Source organism: Nicotiana sylvestris, chromosome 3, assembly GCF_000393655.2.
Source record: "Nicotiana sylvestris chromosome 3, ASM39365v2, whole genome shotgun sequence".
NCBI lineage: Eukaryota > Viridiplantae > Streptophyta > Magnoliopsida > Solanales > Solanaceae > Nicotiana > Nicotiana sylvestris.
Window position 1 is genome coordinate 34,146,715 of NC_091059.1, and position 18,858 is coordinate 34,165,572.

General features: G+C 36.5%; 2 protein-coding genes across 2 annotated transcripts; both read left to right on the plus strand.

Annotated features, from left to right (window-relative positions):
* The first annotated feature begins 625 nt into the window (after window positions 1–625).
* LOC104244059 (5'-adenylylsulfate reductase-like 5) lies at window positions 626–8,420 on the plus strand. Its single transcript, XM_009799361.2, has 4 exons — window positions 626–993; window positions 6,336–6,517; window positions 6,850–6,974; window positions 7,361–8,420. The coding sequence occupies exons 1-4, from the start codon at window positions 835–837 to the stop codon at window positions 7,771–7,773; spliced, it is 879 nt and encodes a 292-aa protein (XP_009797663.1). The 5' UTR covers window positions 626–834; the 3' UTR covers window positions 7,774–8,420.
* A 3,065-nt stretch (window positions 8,421–11,485) lies between these two features.
* On the plus strand, window positions 11,486–13,086 carry LOC104244060 (uncharacterized). The gene is made up of 2 exons (XM_009799362.2): window positions 11,486–12,491; window positions 12,705–13,086. The coding sequence occupies exons 1-2, from the start codon at window positions 11,724–11,726 to the stop codon at window positions 12,819–12,821; spliced, it is 885 nt and encodes a 294-aa protein (XP_009797664.1). The 5' UTR covers window positions 11,486–11,723; the 3' UTR covers window positions 12,822–13,086.
* Window positions 13,087–18,858: the final 5,772 nt, after the last annotated feature.

The window sequence follows — 18,858 nt, forward strand, 5'->3', positions numbered from 1 at the left end:
TTATACAGATTTTGGCACATTTAACTAGTTGGTGGACTTAAAACGATATATATATATATATATATATATATATATATATATATATATATATATATATATAATGCCACATGGTCAAGAAAATTCATGTGACAGTGCTTGTGTCATATTCCCATAAATTATGCATCCACCATAAAAGGATGTGGTGCAATTGATGAGACTGTTCCTCCCTTAACTAGAGGTTTCGGGTTCGAGCCCTGAGTATGGAAAGATCCTTGGTAGAGAGCGTTTCCCTCAAATGGAGCTCTACGCAGCGCGAATTCGGATATAGTCGGGCTCCAATATGGGTACCGAACACCGGATGAGAAACCAAAAATAAATAAATTATGCATCTAGGGGTGGAGGCTATGAAATTGCCAAATTTAACGATGAACTAAATAAAAATTACCAAGTTAAGGGAGGTCGGACCTATTCTGCCTAAATAAAATGGAAACCCAAAAAACATCCTATCCATAAAAAAAATACAGCCCGTTCGAGCTGTAATAATCTAATTAGTTCAGTTAAATTAATAATAAAAATTAACATCCATGATCCGCCTAGCAAGTCAGAATTGAGAAATGCGTCATGAAGGTCCCTTCTGCTACTATTTATTATGGATGGATGGGAAATATAGAATCCATAGGCGAAGAACGACTTATAGATACCTCAAATAGATTTATACAATAGATATAAAGAGAGAAACATCCTTTTTTTCTGAAGAGAGAGAAACAGATAGGTTTGACGAAGAAATCAAAGGCCTATTTGTGTTGTTATCTTCCTTTTCCTTTGTGGAATTTTTGTATTTGAAGCTGTTGAAAAATGGAGGAATTGAGGAAAAGGGTTTGTGGAATAGTATTGTTCTTCTGCATTTGTTGTTTCATATCTTTTTCACCATGCGATGCGTCAGTACCTCCTCCATTCCTGTTAGCTCTTCGTTCTCAATGTCCTCTCTCTTTTTCTTTCCAATCCCCTCTTCAGGTCAGCTTATCATTTCTTGCTGGTTTAGATTTTTGGTATTTTTCTGTTGCAAATTTCTTGTGTGTGTATTTGGTGTTTCTTTCTGCCTTTTCCCTTTTATGCAATTTTTGGTTCTCTGTTGATTTTCGCAATTATGTGGGTTTTCTCTTGTTTTCTGCATTGATTTTTGGGTAATAACTCATAAAGCTTGAAACTTTTTAACTTAACAAACTGGGAAATATAGATTTAAGAAATTCTGAATTTATTTATGATAACAGTTTTTTTTCTCTTGAAAGTTATTTTAGAATTTTTTTTCATGTCACTTGATTCTTAATATGGTTATTTCTGTATGAAATTTTGTTTTTTTTAAACGTTTCTGTGGTGAGCATATTTACCTAAGTTTTATTCATTTCTCTCTGCCCTCAGGCACTTATCTTGGAAGATATATGTAGATACTAAGCCTGTCAAGAAAGGCTTAGGGTAGATCCTTATTATGTTTTGTCCTTCTTTCTAGATAGTAGGTGTTGCTAAAATCTTAAAGATGCATATGATCTCAACAAATGGTTAAAAAATCTAAGAGGGTTGTATTTTTAATTGCTAGTAATATCTTTGATTTCAAAAGTATTGTCAGGAAGTTTAAAAAGTTGGCGTTTTGTAAATCTGTTTTAGATTTTGGATGGAGACTTTCAACAGTTTGGCGGTGATAGTGCAACTGTGTCTTGCACTAAGTCTGTCACGACCCGTATTGCCCACCGTCGTGATCGTGATGGCGTCTAATATTGAACCCGCTAGGCAAGCCAACATTATTGATTATTCACCCTTTTTACCTTTATATTTAACAATTTACCAAATCAATGCAAGTATACAGCGGAATTAAAAGTACGGAAGGACATAATTTAACATTTAAGCTAATACCAATACGAATTCATAATAATAATCCACCCAGAACTGGTGTCACAATCTCACGGACTATCTAAGAATACTACAAATAGGGTCTGAACAAAGAAAATACATGTCTGTCTCTGAAATAGGAAAGAACAGAAAGAAACAAGATAGGAAGGGGACGTCAAGGCCTGCGGACGCCTGCAGGACTACCTCGGGTCTCCGATGGACTGAAGGCAGCAACCCCTAGCTAAGGTTCATATGCTCCAGTACCGGGATCTGCACAAAAGAGTGCAGAGTGTAGTATCAGTACAACCGATCCTACTTACTGAGTAAGTGTCGAGCCTAACCTCGGCGAAGTAGTGACGATGCTAGGACACAACAAACAACATAACCTGCAGTTAAACAATATCTAACAGAATAACAGTAATAGAAGCTAATCAGAAGTAACAGGAAGGGGCAACATGCTTTGGGGGATAACAACATAAGGAAACACGGAAATAGCGGGATGAAACAATTAAGGCGCTTGAATCAATAGTAACAAGAAATCACAACAAGTAGGCAAAGAATGCACAGCATCACCCTTCGTGCTTTTACTCTCAATCCTCACTATGCAACCAATAAAGAAAATGTGCACGACATCACCCTTCGTGCTTTATCACTCTTCCTCACCAAATGGATATTAGAAATGTGCACGGCATCACCCTTCGTGCTTTATCTCTCTTCCTCACCATATGCATCAATATCAATATAAATGTGCACGGCATCACCTTTCGTGTTTTATCACTTTTTCCTCACCATATGCATAAGTGTGAACGTACACGGCATCACCTTTCGTGCTTTATCACTCTTTCCTCACCCAAACAATAGTAACAATCAACATCCCGGCAAGGGAATTAACAATAAGAATAAATACATCCCGGCAAGGAAATCAACAGTAAGAATTAAATACGTCCCGGCAAGGGAATCAGCTATAACCAATCTTGTTCCAACAATTAACTTCACAAATGAACCTCAACCAGAGCCAATGCTCAACAATAGACAAATACTACTAAAAATGATCATACGTCTTATTCAACATGGGTAATCAACAATTTAGGCATTTATAGTACTTATCAAGAATCACAACGATTACAATTTAAGACTCACAGGCATGCTTGACACCAACGTATAGATACTCGTCACCACACCTATACGTCGTACACTACACGAACACATAACAAATAAGACACAACACCTATTCCCTCAAGCTAAGGTTAGACCAAACACTTACCTCGATTCCACGGCCACAAATCAAGCCTCAACTATCGCTTTCCCTTTTGATTCCACTTCCAATTCAATTGTATCTAGCCAATATTAACTTATTAACATCAATAAATGCTAAAAAATCTCATACCCAATGCTTAATTAATAGCTTTCCCAACATTTTCCCCAAAAACCCAAAAATCGACCTTGGGTCCGCTTGGTCAAAACTCGAGGTTCGGACCAAAACCCGAATATCCATTCACCCTAAGCCCAAATATGCAACTAGTTTCGGAATCCGACCCCAAATCGAGGTCTAAATCCCTAAATTTGTAAAATCTCCAATTCTCCTAAAATACCTAATTTCTACCCTTGAAGAACAAGATTTTGGCCTAGAAATTTAATGGGTGTTGATGGAAAATGAAGGAAATGAGTTCAAGAACACATACCTATGATTTGGGGTTGAATTTGCTCTTCAAAAATCGCCTAAGGTCTGATTCTATGGAAGGAGATATGAAAATATGGCTTATTTCCCGTTCTGCCTCTGTTTTAAGTGTTGGGCGACAGTGTTCATCGTGTTCGCGTGAGCACTGTCGCGTTCGCGAAGAGCTGCCATTTGAGGACTTACGCGAATCGCGGGAAAAGCTACGCGTTCGCGAAGGCTTAGCCCAGCCCTGCCTCGCGTTCGCGATAAAGGGGTCGCGTTCGCGTAGGTTTCCCTAGGTTCCCTGACCAGCCCATCCTAAAGCTATGCGTTCGCGGTTGACCGGTCGTGTTCGCGTAGAGCAGTCCCCCCCAATGCTCCACGTTCGTGACCTTGGTCTCGCGTTCGCGTAGGGTAAAATCCTCCCCAGCCCAGCTTTCCCATCGCGAGAGTGACTACGCGGTCGCGAGAGTGACTACGCGATCGCGAAGCATAGTGCCACAGACACCAGCTATAGCAGCTATACCAGATTTTTCCAAGTCAAAAACACCCTGAAGCCTATCCGAAACTCACTCGAGCCCTCGGGGCTCCAAACCAAACATGCACACAACCCTAAAAACATCATACGGACTTACTCGTGCGATCAAATCGCCAAAATAACACCTTGAACTACGAGTTTAGCATCAAAATCAAAGAAAAATCTCAAGAACTCTTAAGTTTCAAATTTCACAACCGAGAGTCTGATTCACGTCATATGAATTCCGTTTCTTACCAAATTTTACAGACACAACTTAATACCATATTAGACCTGTATCGGGCTTCAGAACCAAAATACGGGCCCGATACCATCAAATTCAAACATCTTTAAATTTCCAAAAACTTTTATAATTACAATTAAACAATTTCTTTCAAAAATTCATTTCTCGGGTTTGGGACCTCGGAATTCAATTCCGGGCATACGCCCAAGTCCCATATTTTTCTACAGACCCTCCGGGACCGTCAAATCACGGGTCCGGGTCCGTTTACCCAAAATGTTGACCGAAGTCAACTTAAATTCAATTTTAAAGGCAAAATTAGCATTTTCCTCAAATTTTCACATAAAAGCGTTCTAGATATATGCCCGGACTGCGCACGCAAATCGAGCTGAGACAAGAGGAGGTTTTCAAGGCCTCGGAACACAGAATTGACTTTTAAAACAAGTGATGACCTTTTGGGTCATCACAAAGTCACTGATGTTAGAACTTAGAATGGTTCCATGGGTGGTGTGGGGGGGGGGTTGGGGTTGGGGGGACATGATTGGAATTTGAAATAGAAGGTACACAGAAAACACCAGTTTATAGTTTATTAGTCAACATCTGGAAGCTTGAATCTCATACTAGATTTTAAGCATCCAGCATTGACCGTTAACTAGGATTATGCTGCTCCAGTGATTGGCAAATGCTCTCCATGATTATTCATGAATAGCCTTCTTATGAAACCAAGTTCCAACATCTTGGTTTCTCCTTTGACCGTCAACCTCTATAAATCTCTGGGGGATCTGTTAATGGATTATTTCTGCATACAACTAGCGTATTCTCTTGCTGCTGAAATTTGAAAAGCCAGATGTTTAATTGATGTTGTTTACCCTAATATCATACTGTATCTTTGCCATACTGAATTAAAATGACATACCATAAAGTTGATACTAATTTTTGATTTTGACAATTATATAAGAAGTAGCTGGTAAGAATGTCAGAGTCTCGTTTCACATCTCAATTGAACTGTTCTTTGAGAAGTTTTCCCAACCCCTCTGCCCTTCCTGTGGTCACACTTTTAGCAAACTAGCTGTCCCTTAACTCATTGGTGGTAGTCTTCTTCTTGTCAATTCTTCTTGAATAATCAGGTAGGTTGGATCAGTCCCTTGTTTGTCTTGCACCATCATCTGAAAAAATTTCTGATATTCATTGCAAGAATGAAGTTTGACTCTATAGGCTATCAATGCAATGATAAAACTCTGAGCTTCAACCATTTAAACTTGTTCAGAAAAATTTGCACATACCTGGGTTTCTCTATCCAGACACTATTTGATCCCTGGGGAAAACTTTAACTTTATTGTTTTATGGGCATGAGTTTTACTTTTTGTTTGCTCAATCAAGCACTAAGATTGTGCTGGTCAATACAAAAGGATCTGCCATTACAAGAGTATCAGTTTAGTATAGAGCTAATAATGTCTTTCAATCTACGTTCATCGTACCTTTTACACCAGCGAGCTAAGTAATAAGTCATTTTTATTTTAAATCTCTAAAGCTATACTTCTACCCTCGAAGCGCACTGGTTTGTTTCAGTCTGGATTCTTGGTTTGATTCCTTAAATTTCCAAAGATAATTGGCGCAGTTAATGTGTATTGCACAAGTGAGGTGATCATTTTAATCCAGTAAAAATGACAGATTAATACTCGTGTATTTTAAGGTTGAAATACCTTGAATTTCACATGGACTTTTCACACATTGCACATGAAATATGTGGGCAACACGTTCTCTCTTGCAGCCCCTTGCTGCGCAGAGTAGAATAATTGATGCATCTAAATGTACTGATCAGAAAGGAAAAAGAACATCTTAGTGTGCTTGCAACTGATTCTGTAAAGTTGTCACATTCTTTGAATTGATTCATTGTCTTCATTGGAGTTATTATTATTGGATTTCAACGTAGAAAATGAGCCTATGGTTATCTTGCTCAAGTTTGAATGTTCGCCTTAATGTTTCAATGGTTCTCTTTTAAGTTTTCCTCTAGTACAGTGATTAAATACGTACTCCTTTCATGTCTTTGTCACTTTAAGGTTAGTGGAGACTTCATTGACAGAGCCCTGACCTCCAGGCAATGGAGTACATATACTTCAGCGTTGTTCTATGCTTCCTGGTGCCCGTTCTCAAGGAGAATTCATTTCATGTTTGAAGCCTTAAGTTCTATGTATCCTCAAATTGAACACCTAGCCATTGAGCAATCTTCAGCCATGCCGAGGTGAGAGAATACTCTTCTTTGTCAAAAAGAAAGCGTGCTGTCATAATTGCTGGAATGGAGTATGATTGTGAAATCTTTGCTTCTGATATGATGGGAATCTTGTGGTTTCACTGCTAAATCTGCTGGGGGTAGTGTGTCTGGAGAAGCATTTATTTCTTTTAAAGACGAGGAATGAAGTTTCCTCTTTTTCAATAACATGAAAATATTCAAAACAGGCCAACACAGGGAAACACTTAAGTTTTCCAAGAACAAAATCATTCATGGATGGATAGTGGTACATATTTGCAATTTCTTTTATTAACTAAACTGCTTTTTAATGATCCATGTTGCAGCTTGTTCTCAAGATATGGCATACATAGCATGCCTGCGATACTAATTTTTAACCAAACGTCAAGGATGTGGTTTCATGATTCCAAAGATCTTGATTCACTTTCAAAATTTTACCGGAGAACTACAGGTACTTGTCTTAAATAAGCAAAAATTAGTATCGGGGTTTTGGGCCAAATTGGGGTTAGTTATAGTTAAGGCTTATCCGTATAAGTCATACACGCTTGAATCTAGGTAGAATAAAATTTCCTCATATTTAGGAGAAGTGAAAATCTTTTCCCTCTCTCAACTAATTGCCAGAAAACTTTATAAAGGAGTAATTAATTTTGGCATGTAGATATGATTCTGAGAACCAATGTATGTTCTCCAAGATATAGATTAAGAGGAATTTTGGGGTCCAAGGAGATCAGTTAATAGCTTCTTTTCGCCATGTCTACTGAAGTGAAAATCTTCTATAGCTGCTTCTTTGACCTGCCTACCACGTCTAATTTCCTCTTCTGGTTGTCTTGAATGCAGGACTTGAACCAATTCAGTTTGTTGATGTTGATCAATCTGGTGTATTAAGGAAAAAAAGATTTGCAACGGAGTCCAAGCTCTCCTTGCCGCTCAATGAAATGTTAAGTCGAGAACCTTACTTGTCATTTGCTGTAGCATTCCTTTGTTTAAGAGTAATATGGATTGTTGCCCAAAGACTCATGTACCATATCAAAGCTTTTTGGACGAGGTACAGACCCAATCCAAATTTAGACATCTTCGGTGAAACTGGCCAAATCTTGAGGCGGATTGTTCAGGCGATAGATATGAAGGGGCTTTGGACAAAGCTAAGACAATGCAAGATCAGGAACTTGCACCATGGTGCAAGGAGTGCACGCGTGTGGGCTTCATCTTTGGCTTCTGTCTCCCTTGGTGAATCATCAACTTCTAGATAGCCGCGCTTAGAAAGATCTCTGACTGTGTATATAGTTGCTGTGAGGAGGGGTTGGAATTCTGAGGTTACTAAAAAGAAAACCTCCCCGGTTTGAAGTAAAGCGAAGGGAGATAGAGAAGCCAAAAGGAGACCTGGACGTTTAATGAGAATCTATAGATCATGCTGGTCTTCCCCTTTAATTTGTGTCCTGTGGTGTTTGTCAGTAAGAGTATGCATCCTTTATAGATTTTCTGCTGTTTAACTTGTGGACCGAGGCATCCAGGGCTACGGAAGAATGGCTAGTAAGAAGGTTAGAGTGTAAATCTTGCTTACAGCATTTGCAAATCGTGTTCTACTTAAATGCACAATGGAACCAGTTGTTGTTGTAAGTCTATGAAACGGGATTTGTGGGGTTGGAATAGAAGAAAAATGGTGAATATCAATCGTGGCATTGGAGATTTCTCTTGTAAAATAGACAGCAAAAAATGGTTTGATCCCAACCCCTTGTGTATTAGTAGTGAAGACTCATGATATAGAATTAGTTTTTCGTTGCTACTTCGTGTCATCGTGTGTGTGACAGAAGATGAAACATATTTGTTGTCTGCGACTTTGTATGACACACTATGAAATGATTACTTTGCTAATCCAGAAGGTGACTTTTGTGGATAAGCTCAACTATATGTTTCTTTTTTTGGGTAAAAGAGAAAGAAAAAAAAACAGACGTTGACCTTGAATAAATCAATACTTAAATTTAATTTCTTCAAAGAGCTTAATGCTCTGACTTCTCATCCACTCCACTATGTGGGCATATTTTAATCAACTTGCTCCTCTGTTCCAAATTGATTCATGGCGTAATCGAATTGTATGGTGCAATACTCTTTTCAAATGCTGTCAAAAAAAGCTTCAGAAATAAATGGTTCATATTTTATCGTGGTCATTTGGTTCACCGGTTTACCAAAAAATCTTTGGTTACTCTTATTTATTGGCTCGATTATATTGGAAAATGTCGCAATCTTGCTTTGAATCTCCTCATGCCTCATAGTTTGATTGTGATAGAGATGTGTTAAACCGAATAATAGAAACATAAAAAAAATTTGGAGACTATGAACAGATGTCTTTTATTTCAAAGTAATATTAGCTCAATTTCTTAGAACTTTGAATAGATAAAGCCAACTGAATAATATAAAAAGGTTGAGTTAGAGAAAAAAGACATTCAATCACTGAAGCTAAAATAGATCATGGAAGTCTAAGATTTAAATCCCAACATCGTAAAGAAAAAGATTAAGGTGATTTTTATAGAAAAAAATAGGCATTTCATATTTTAGTCAATATTTTTTGTTTCTCCATCTGGTGTTCGATATTAGCATTGGACTCCATTAATTCGAATTCGCACCGCGGAGAACCCAATAGTGAGGGACACATTAAAACATAAATATGACGGAACACCAGCAGTAGAAGTTTTAGAAGAAAAGCTCTCTGCGCAAGAATTTTAATGCATGTTGGGCAAAATTTTCCTTAACATCATATGGTGATCATTGTAGATGGAAAATCTGGTGATCGCTAGAATTTCCTATGCTTCAAAATTGTGGCGATCAACATGCTTAAAATTCTGGCGCGAAGCTATTTCCCAAAATGTTGCTTAACGAGGTCAATATATAAACTATAATTTAGAAAAAGTCTATCCAGTATAATTTCTTGAACAATCACTGTTAAGATTTTTTTTCAATTTCAAGACTCAAACTCAAAATATTTATTAAAAATATAGAGATCTTACTGGTATTTTAATTAATATAACTAAAAGCTAGCCGAAATATTACCGTTTCAAAGAAAAATGTAAGAGAAATGAAAAAGAAATATAAAAGTTAGTTCATCGAGACTTTTCTGTGGTTTTTTTTGGCAAGAGGGAGATCCGCAATCGCTACAATCTTTGTCACAGCCTTTGCCCTTTAAGTGAGTACTTTGTGGTGAGCACTTTGTGCGCACTAGTAAACTCCCCGTATGCAATAGCCTACAAATCACACAAAAAATGTAAATCATACTAGACTAGCCTTGTGCGATATGCTCAACCCAAAAAATATTGAAGGGGATTCGATCTCACGTCATCTGACCACCTTCCAAACCAACTAGGCAACTGAAGGGTTGAGACTTTTCTGTGTTATCACTTTTTCATCTTCATGAAAATCCCTTTCACCTTCCAATCAATTAGGTAGAAATTGCTATAAGGTGGTCCAATGCACAGTAGCCATGCGTCACTGAACGTTCTCTTTAGCCTTAGCTCCACGTTTATTAGCTGGCCACCTTTCACTTAATGTCCCTTTGCTAGCTCTTGTAAGAAAGAATATGCAACCATCTTGATTTGGACCTGTTTGTAAGATGACACAAAGGATTCTAGCAGTTTCTTTTGAGTGCAATGGGATTAATTTCATATTGTTATAAATATAATTAATTGTGGATGTCCACTATTGCTCCTAAAGCTTTCTAAAGAAATTTGTAATCAAGTAATTCTATTTCATTTTTTTTTATTACGAAGAGTATTGTTACTTCATTTATCTCAATTTATGCAATATATTTTTTTTAAAATATATTCTAAACAATAATATTTTTTATATATTGAAATATAATTTTATCATAAAATATTTATTTTATTTTTAATGAGATAATTTATAACCATATAAATATTTATGACTTGTTTCAGATCAGAAACTTCAAAGCTTTTTTTTTTCTTTCTTTCTTTCTTAAATTCTACATCTCATCAAATAAGATCGCGTAAAATGGGACTGAGAGAGTATTTTCTATTAGCACAATTATCGATTAATTCACCCACTAAAACTTAAGTCGGTGCAAATAAATCACCTAACATTTGTTGTCTCTGCTAAACTTAATTTTGGTCTCTCATAATTTTACTTGTTTTATTTGCTGGGATCGCTAGGCCAAAATATAAATTTCTTTCATTTTTTGTTGAAACTTAAAAAGGAATAATATTACTCAATCTATTTAAATTTATAAGATATATTTTTTTTATTAGTCCGTTTCAAAAAAATTATAATTTTATATTTAAAAATAGTTCGACTTTAAATTTTCTATTTACCCTTAATAAAGAAGCCATTATGACCTTACAAATATTATGACCCACAAAATCTTTATCCTTTTACTAATTCAGATAAAGAAATGGAAGGAGTATAAATTTAAATGAAGATAGGCCAGGGCCCCTTTGTATATAAATGTTGAGGCTTTAGGGTCACCTTATTTCCTAGGGTATTTAAGGCAGTCAAAGTACCTAATAATGGACACTTGTATAGAGTTGAATCTTCAACTTTCATTGGAGAGAGGGGGCTGGGTTTGGAGCAGAGAAAGACTTGAAACTTGTTTTACTTTGTCAAGTTTAGACTTATATATTCCAAGAAAACTCCAGCAAGAAACTGCATTTTTTTTTTCATTTTTCCCTTAAATAAATAAGGAAAATGATAAATGTTAAAAGTATGGAACTCCTAAAATTTGCCATTTTGGAGCTCAAAACCACCTTTATCTTCCTCTCCGAACATTAGACAAGAAGGAATTCAACTAAAGGACTTTGAGAGGCATTATTTTAGTCCAAAGTTGGTGAATACTATGGTTCAATTTTATCCAAAGTGACATTAAAGTAATCAAATTATAATAAAATAGTTCATTTAAATATTGAAAAAATATCCAGTAGTCCAACTAAAGGGGGCTTCTCTCTATGTGGACCATCCCTTAGTTTGTCACAGTGTAGCTTGAAGGATAAGCTTCCACCTACATGACCAACAAGACACCACCCTCAACATCTCATAGCAATTCCACACTAATTAAACTTCATGAAAGCCACCACTCTTTCTTGACTCCAATAATTCATCACCAAAGAATTAGATCTCCATAACTAATACTCGTATAAATACAAATTTTTATTTCAACCCCACTATTCCTACCCCTTTTCTTTTCACGTGAACAACAGAAATGGATCTTGAAGAGTGGGAGGTTCTTCCTGAGGATGGGTTTCTTCAAATCCATGATGATGGTGGCAACAAGATTTTCTCAAGAAAATTTATTTCTGATTCCAATAGAGTTTTCCATGATTACTTTAGTTGTTCAACTCCAAATCCTTGTCAATTTGTCGACTCAACAGTCCACCCTAGAGTGCCAAAACAACTTATCCCACTCTCAATTCAACTAAAGCCAAGAATCCAGAAAACACATGATGATAATGATGATGATGATGATGAGGTTTCTAAAGAAGTCATCACTACTCAAGTTCCTTTTGAGATCAACATATTACCATCAACCATTTCTGAAAAGATCAAAGCTCCAGCAGCTATGATGGAAACAGATCAAGTACTGTCACAAGTTTTCTTCAAGAAAATGAAGGATACTGAAAGTAGACTTACACGAGACATGAAAGTAGAGTCACCCAAGTCAAGTAACAAGACCTTTGTGCCACAAATTGATCAAGAGTACCCTTTTCCATTTGAGGAGAAAAGTGAAGTTATTGAAATTGACAAAGATATAGTGATCAAGAAAATGGAGATGGAAGCTGAGATAATTCATGAAGATAACAGAGGTGGATTAAACCTATTGAACTGGAGCTTGACTGGGATTGGTGCTATTTGCTCATTTGGGGTTGCTGCTGCTGCTACCATTTGCATCAGCTTCATTGGTAATCGCCAAAAACATAAGCAAAATCAGCAGAATCAGATGCTTCGGTTCCAGATCTTTTCTGATGATAAGGTGAGACAAATTTTGACAGTCAATGTTGACAGAATTTTTTAAGTCAAATCACATTTCATTTTGATTTCATTTTGATAACAGAATTTTTTTTTTAAATATCAACTATTTTGGAACGAGTTTAGTTTGCGAAATGGAAAATAATATAAAGATAAGGTGTTACTATTGATTTTGATTGTTGATCTAATCTAAATAATATGTTATGTGCGGTTGCAGAGGATGAAGCAAGTAGTTCGCCACGCAAGCAAATTGAATGAAGCAATATCAGCAACGAGAGGAGTTCCTATAAGCAGAGCACAAATCACAGTTGGAGGATACTATGATGCTGTCTGAATCAATAAATATCCAGTAATGACTTAGTCAGCCTCCGGCGTCATTGTTATGTTCAAGTAGATCCTAGTATTTTATAAATATAGGATCATTATAAATGTTGTACAGATATATGTTGGATTTCCTATATTCCATGAGCTTAGTAAGGTCAGTTATTCTAAAAAAAAAGACAGGAGTTTGGTAATGTGTGATGTTTGGTTATGTGTGTAAGGGGTCGTTTGGTAGGAGGTATTAGAAAAAATAATGCAAGCATTAGCTTTATGCATTATTAATACCCTGTTTGATATATTTTTTCAACTTGTGTATAACTAATACTTGTATTAGTTATACATCATACTTGACATTATCCTATGCATAAGTAATGCATAGAAAACCATGGCATTAGTAATACCAAGGCTTTAATGCATGCATTTAAAATTATCCTTAAAGTCCCTTAAAGCTACAGAATATGGAGAGCATTTTTGTAAGCAACTATTTTTCTTAAAAATTATGCAATGCATTATAATTTTAATACACCACACCAAACAGTAGATAAGAAATAATATTTTCATAACTAATGCTTGCACTACTAACTCATGCATTATTAATCCATGCATTACTAATACACCTTATTCCGCATTATTCTTATACACCCTACCAAACAACCCCTAGTGTTGTATATGCAATTAACTTCTGGATGATATGATACATTTGGGAAAGGGGGACATAAGCTCTGTGACTAGATGTCAAATAATGCTGAAAACAAAAAAGACTTCTACTCAGACTACTAGCTAAAGAAACATCTCAAGGTGGCTCAGATTGTATCTTAGAAGCTTTAATTTGTCTGATTCTACAAGAACCCATTTCTCATCTATCCAGTTGAAGCAGCCCTCTTATTTGTCATGGTAATCCAGAAAAGTCTGAAATACTATATGCCGCAGATGGATATGACTTATGGACGCTAGTCTATCTGCGACTTTGTTCCCTTTCCTGTCGCAATGCTTAATCATTGCTCCTTTTTCGCTCACAATCTGCTTGATTTTGTCCGCGGTTTGAAGTAGCCTCTATGGTGTACTTGATTCCTCATTGACAGCAGACACAAACACCTTCAAATCAGCTTCAGCCACTATTGTAATCAATCCTCTTGTTATGCAATGATGTAACTAGGGGTGACAATTTGAGCCCAAACTTATTCAACCCGCCCAACTCGCCCAGAGTTTAATGGGTTGGGCTACAAACATTTTAGTGCAGCGGGGAAGTGCACGGTTAGCCACTAATAACATATGTATTTACTTTTAAGCCACTGTTTAAAATGTCTTTAGTCTTTAGCCACTGCTTTAATAAACTTTAACTGTTCGGGCGAAAATACCCTTCTGTTCATGTCCTTAACTTTTGAACTTAACTTCAGGACTACATGTCCTTAACTTTTGAACTTGGAACTCTAAGTTCAGGACTACATGTCCTTAACTTTTGAACTTGGAACTCTAAGTTCAGGACTTCAGGACTACATATCCTTAACTTTTGAACTTGTAACTCTAAGTTCAGGACTTCAGGACTACATGTCCTTAACTTTTGAACTTGTAACTTACTTCAGGACCAAGTGTCCTTAACTTTTGAACTTCGAACTCAAACTTCAGGACCAAGTGACCTTAACTTTTGTACTTGTAAGTCAAAGTTGAGGAAAAAATGTCCTTAACTTTTGAACTTGTAAGTCAAAGTTAAGGACCTATTGTCCTTAACTTTTGATCTTGTAACTGTAAGTTAAGGACAAAGTGTCATTAACTTTTAAACTTGGAACTCAAACTTCAGGACCAAGTGTCCTTAACTTTTGAACTTGTAATTGTAAGTTAAGGACTGTCTGTCCTTAACTTTTGAACTTGTAAGTCTAAGTTAAGGATATATTGTCCTTAATTTTTGAACTTATAACTGTAAGTTAAGGACTACATGTCCTTAACTTTTGAACTTGTAACTGTAAATTAAGGACCGCCTTTCCTTAACTTTTGAACTTGTAACTCTAAGTTCAAGACTTCAGGACTACATATCCTTAACTTTTGAACTTATATGTAAGATTATCTTGTTCAAGATTCCTGGTATGAATTAAAGTTTATGCTTACATGTGATATCAAGAGCCTTGATTGTTTGAACCGTTAATCTTTGTTTACTCGTATAGTATGAACGAAATCACCGTGGCTTTGATTGAAAAAAAAAATCTCTTCATCAAATCTGCAAGAACATTAATATTCATGTTCTCTTTTCTCCAAATTTAGAGCCTTTGTCTGTGTCATATTATTTATATTAGTTGATGTTGTTGATGATACAACGAAAGAATAGTAGCTACTAAAAAATTAAAATAATAATTTTAGCGCTTATTTCTCCCAAATTGTTTTGACATAATGGGGACGCTTCAGGCTGCGTCAGTTACAACGTAAGTATGTAATAGGTTTGGGAAGAAAAGCAAAGGAAGAAAGGGTAAAAATGTCTTCTCATATTAATTTTAATAGAGTAGTGGCTATTTTTGCTCAACATTAGAATTGCTGGATAAAAAATAAATATCGTCTTAAATAGTGGCTACTCCACGCCATTTCTACTTTAGCTCAGAGGTCAATTTGGGCTGAGCCCAAGTTAACCCATTATTTTTTATAGCTCATTCTCACTCATTAAGAAGCCTAAATACAACCCATGAAACGATTAAGCAGCCCAAATACAACCCATGAAACGCACTCAAAACAAAAGGTATTTCAACCCAACTTATGTAGAAATTTACTTAGTTACCCCAATTTTACTTTTTTTTTATTAAAAAAAAATTCTGTTCTTTTGTTCTTCTGCACCACCCACCCACCCTGCCCCTCCCCCTCTCAATTTTTTTTTTGTATTTTCAATTCTCTATTTTTTTTATTTTTCTGCACCATCACACCCCTACCCCCCCCCCCCCCAAACCCCCTCAAAACATTTTCTTTTTACTTTTTTTTATTTTTTATTTTTTCATTTTTCTGCACCATCCACCCGCCCCAACTATCCCCCACCCCCACCCGCAAAATTTTTTTCAACTTACACATTTTAAGGTAAAGGATTTTTTTATGCAAGATGAGCATGTTTCTAAAACACGGGTCAAGTTGAACGGGTCGGGTTATGACCCATTGTTTAGCTCATCGTGACCCAACCCATCTTAGCCCAAGTATACTTAGGGCTGGGTTGGACAATGACCTATTTATTGACCTAACTCATCTTGACCCGCCTAAATTTAGCTCAACCCGTCCATTTGCCACCCCTAAATGTAACCCCAAGAACATGACTTGTCCTGCCCAACTGCTAGTCCCTAAGCCTAAGCAGAATGAGTATACAATGATAAAGGTTCCATTGCAATCCCGACCCCCACAAGATCTTTCTACTGTTTTGCTTGTAGTACAAATGAGGGTGGCAAACGGACAGGTCGGGTAGGATATGGATGGATCGAAAACGCGTAATACAAAAAATGGGTAAATTATCCAACCCGACCCATATTTAATATGGATAAAAAATGGGTTAACCGACGGATAATATAGATAATCATATTATCCATGTTTTTTTAAATACGATCACTTTTGGGAGAATTACAAGTCTCTCAAACTTGAGGAACCCCCAATTTGAGGCTTTACAAATGTAAATGTTAAACTCATTAGTTATCCACTTGGTTATCCGTTTTCTAAGTGGATAATATGGTTCTTATCCATATTTGATCCGTTTTTAAAAAGTTCATTATCCATCCCATTCTTTAATGGATAATATGGGTGGATAACTATTTTCTTTTAACCATTTTGCCACTATTAAGTACAAAGGAGGAGGTTTGGTCCATTTAACCATTTTGCGCATTCTGTGATTAATAAGATGATCAATAATGTGTTGTAGCTTTTCCATGCTGTTTTCACCTATAGCTGGCCAAGTATCTGTTTAACTATATACCAAGAGATTGAAGGAAATCATAGTTGTAGATCTTTGGATAATAGAAGGGAGCTCAGATCCGTATTTACTGCATCTTAGACCTCTACAATTCCCACATTACAACTTGGGACAACACCTTGGTTATAAAAGAAGCCATTGTGTTCATAACTCTCAGATTCCACCAGAAATATAACTACTTTGATAACTGAGTATCCACAAAGAATTACCAGTTCTTTAAGATTCACCATATGTAGGAACTAGGAAGAGAATGTTTTACAAGTATCATGTAAACTCTTGAAATTAGCACTCCCTCTTCGTATGGATAACAGAAATTAGATCATGAAGCCTAGTGGTGTCTATTGGTGCCATAAATCCAGAAAAACTTGGCAAGAAAATTCTCAATTTGAACTAGAACACCCTTAGAAGGTCGCAAGGTTGATATCAAATGCACAAGAAAGGCAAGAAGGATATGTCTAATCAAGCTAGTATTACCTCCTCGAGATAACAATCTTGAGGGCCAACCTCTTATCCTTCTACTTATTTGCTAATCATCTCTGAGTAGTATGCGATCCTTTGTCTTTCAACAAAAAAATGGACAACTTAAATACTTAATTAGGAAGATTTATTGTTTCCTTCCAATCCATCCAGCAATACTGACACCCTTACTGTCTAAAGCACCAGGATCCAATAAGAAGTAACTCTTTGTCTTGTTTACTAACTGTCCAGATATAGCCTCATCGGCGGCCAAGATATTCATCACTAATTTGATGGTTCTCCTCCTTCCACCGGAGAATATTATGAGGTTCTCTATAGTTATTGTCCAACATTATATACAGGTTCGCAACACTGATAATAAATAATGAAGGTGAGATGGAGTTTCTTTTTCTTAATTCATTTTTAGACTTAGAAAAACGGACTCTCCAAAATGTAGTCGCGCCTGTGTCGGATCCTTAAAAAATGCACTACTTTTGGAGGATCCAACACATATCCTGCCATATTTTCGGAGAGTCCGAGCGGAAAAACCATGCCTCTGCACATTAACAATAGCATAGTACTAGTTACATGACATGTGCTTATGGATCAACTCTGCCCAATGCTAAAAAGCCTAGTTTGCCCATTATCTAATAAAGACATCACTAGGCTACCCTATCATATGCCTTGGCCTATCAAGTTTTATGACTACATTGCTCCAGTTCTATGATTTTTGAATGTCATTTATGATTTTCAGAGAAAGTGCAAAGATTAATATGCAAGATATCAGTCCTCAGTAGATTCATATCCCGGTCATTGGAAACGGTGGCACAAATTTTTCTCAGTACTAAAAATATAAAAGAATTTCGAGTGGACACTAGAATGACAAAAAGCATTAAAGAATGTGAAGAGCAATTTGACAAACCCACCATTGGTGGCCAAGCTCCTAGAAGGCAAACAACTGTGGCGGTATCCGAAGTTGCACTAAATGTTGTATTTGTATGGGAAGATAAAAGTACACAATTTCTAATTTATTATGGGCAAAACATTGTTAGATACTGAAACCAGGTATCCTCACTTAATAAAATTAGCATTGGCAATCAGAGCATTTGCCCGAAAATTAAGACCTTGCTTTTAGTGTCGTCGCCACTTTTCCATTATAGGGTATCATGTACAAGCTAAAACAAGCCATTATAACTCTATCTAAAATATTCGACCTCGGCCCTGATCTGCGGTGACTTCTGGACCTTGGTCTTCACTGACTCTTGGCCACACCCTTTATCTCTTAAGGAATCACTTCGACTGCGACCTCAGGCACGTCTTTATCGAAGTCGTACTAACAACACGTGGCAGTCCACAAAGTGCCTCCTTAATGTTAATATGCTTTGACCATGCCAAAGGTAATTTTTGACCCATATAATCCCTGATTTCAACAACGGTAAACAATCTTCTGGTCTCCAATCTAACAGGCATCTATCCCAAGGTTAACACCATACCAATATTACAAAGGTAGTAAATGACATAGCAAATAACCCATAATTTACAAATATAAATGTTAAAAGTGTTTGGTTCGCAACTACAGTTATAAGAACTATCGTTTAAGAATAAATTTTAGTAGAATGTTTAACCTGGCAACTGCGACTGTTTTACTATTCAGCAATACTAGTATTCG